The 1,469-nt window shown below is 38.2% G+C and overlaps 1 protein-coding gene across 1 annotated transcript; it reads left to right on the top strand.

Annotated features, from left to right (window-relative positions):
- Window positions 1-523: 523 nt before the first annotated feature.
- Window positions 524-1,213, top strand: LOC144364071 (E3 ubiquitin-protein ligase TRIM56-like). The gene has a single exon (XM_078014396.1). The coding sequence runs from the start codon at window positions 524-526 to the stop codon at window positions 1,211-1,213; it is 690 nt and encodes a 229-aa protein (XP_077870522.1).
- The last annotated feature ends 256 nt before the right edge of the window (window positions 1,214-1,469 follow it).

Raw genomic sequence — 1,469 nt, 5'->3', positions numbered from 1 at the left:
GTCAACGAGACGAAAATCTATTTGAAAAGTAATTTAAAAATGGAAATAGATTTTAAAATGAAGACTAAAACTGAGAATAGAAATGGATTTAAAGTGAAAATGGATATGAAAATTGAAATGGATCTTAAAACGAAAACGGATATGAAAATGAACATAAAAACTGACAACGGAAATGGATTTAAAATGAAAATCAATTTGAAAAAGAAAATGAATTTTTAAAAAATGGGTATGAAAAAAGAAAAAAAGATTTAAAAACGAAAATGGATTTTATAACAGAAGTGAATTTTAAAACGGAAATAATTTTGAAAATGAAAATGAAACTTGAAAGCGAAAATTGATTTGAAACGAAACAATTCCTATGCTACACGTTTGAGCAAACCCTTGTCAACGGACCACCTTAAACAAATGTTTGTCTTAGGTTTGCTTGAACGAGGCCCTCTGGCGTTAAAATAGCTCTATTAATAACTCAGCCAGAACTAAAGCGTCAGCAAAACGATCTTTGCGCTTTGAACTTTAGCTGCCAATGCTTCCGTGTTTGAAAACATGGCTGCAAAACCCGAATTCCTTTGAGAAGATTGGTAAAGAGTTCTTAACCTGCAGTGTTTGTCTTGAATACTTCAAACACGCCAAAACACTTCCTTGCCTACACTCTTTCTGCGAGGGTTGCCTGAACAATATCGTGGAGAAGACAGGTCAACTAACGTGCCCTGAATGCCGAACATTTATCGGCGTTAAAAGCAACTGTGACATTGCCAGACTCGGCACAAACTGTTTATTAAACGGTCTCATTGGCGTTATAAGTACAGCCAATCATTCGGCCAGTGAATTTACTTGCGATGGATGTGAAGAAAACAACTCCACTCACAGGTGCGTTGACTGTGCTTTGAACATTTGTCGAATTTGTGTGAAAATGCATGCCAAAATTAGGTCAACCAAGCACCACTGCGTAATCGCGGCAGACGAGTTTAAGTCGGCGAATATCGAACAAGCTGCTCGCTATCGTCATCCTAGAACATGTGGCATTGCCGGCCACGAAGACTGTGCCTTGAAATGCTATTGTGAGACGTGTTCTGTGCCCGTATGTCATGAGTGTACAATAATAGAACACAGAGTACCGGAACACAAGCATGCCTATCTCAAAGACGTGGCTGACAATTTTTCTGCTGAGTTGGCAGAGTCAATGGAGCAGCTTGCAGTAAAAGAAATGGAGTAAAAATCATCATTGAAAAAGGTCACAGATGAACTGATAACGTCGCAGGAACATTATGAACGTGAAATTGAGAGAGTCGAGAATCATGCTGAGCAGATCATCGATAAGATAAAATCTGAACGCGAGGAGATAATAAACACCTTAAAAAGGGAACGCGATGTTTTAGAGAAGAAAATCCAATGTGAATGTGACAGATACGAAATGCTGGAGAAGAGTGTTGCAAGCACCCATATTTGTATTGATGTACTGACTAACTATG

Source organism: Saccoglossus kowalevskii, chromosome 18, assembly GCF_978046115.1.
Source record: "Saccoglossus kowalevskii chromosome 18, keSacKowa6.1, whole genome shotgun sequence".
NCBI lineage: Eukaryota > Metazoa > Hemichordata > Enteropneusta > Harrimaniidae > Saccoglossus > Saccoglossus kowalevskii.
The sequence above is the reverse complement of the archived record's forward strand: the minus strand, read 5'-3'. Positions and strand labels throughout refer to the sequence as shown.

Excerpts from the sequence above, each read along its gene's own strand:
- LOC144364071 (XM_078014396.1), top strand. The coding sequence starts at position 524 with ATGCTTCCGTGTTTGAAAACATGGCTGCAAAACCCGAATTCCTTTGAG.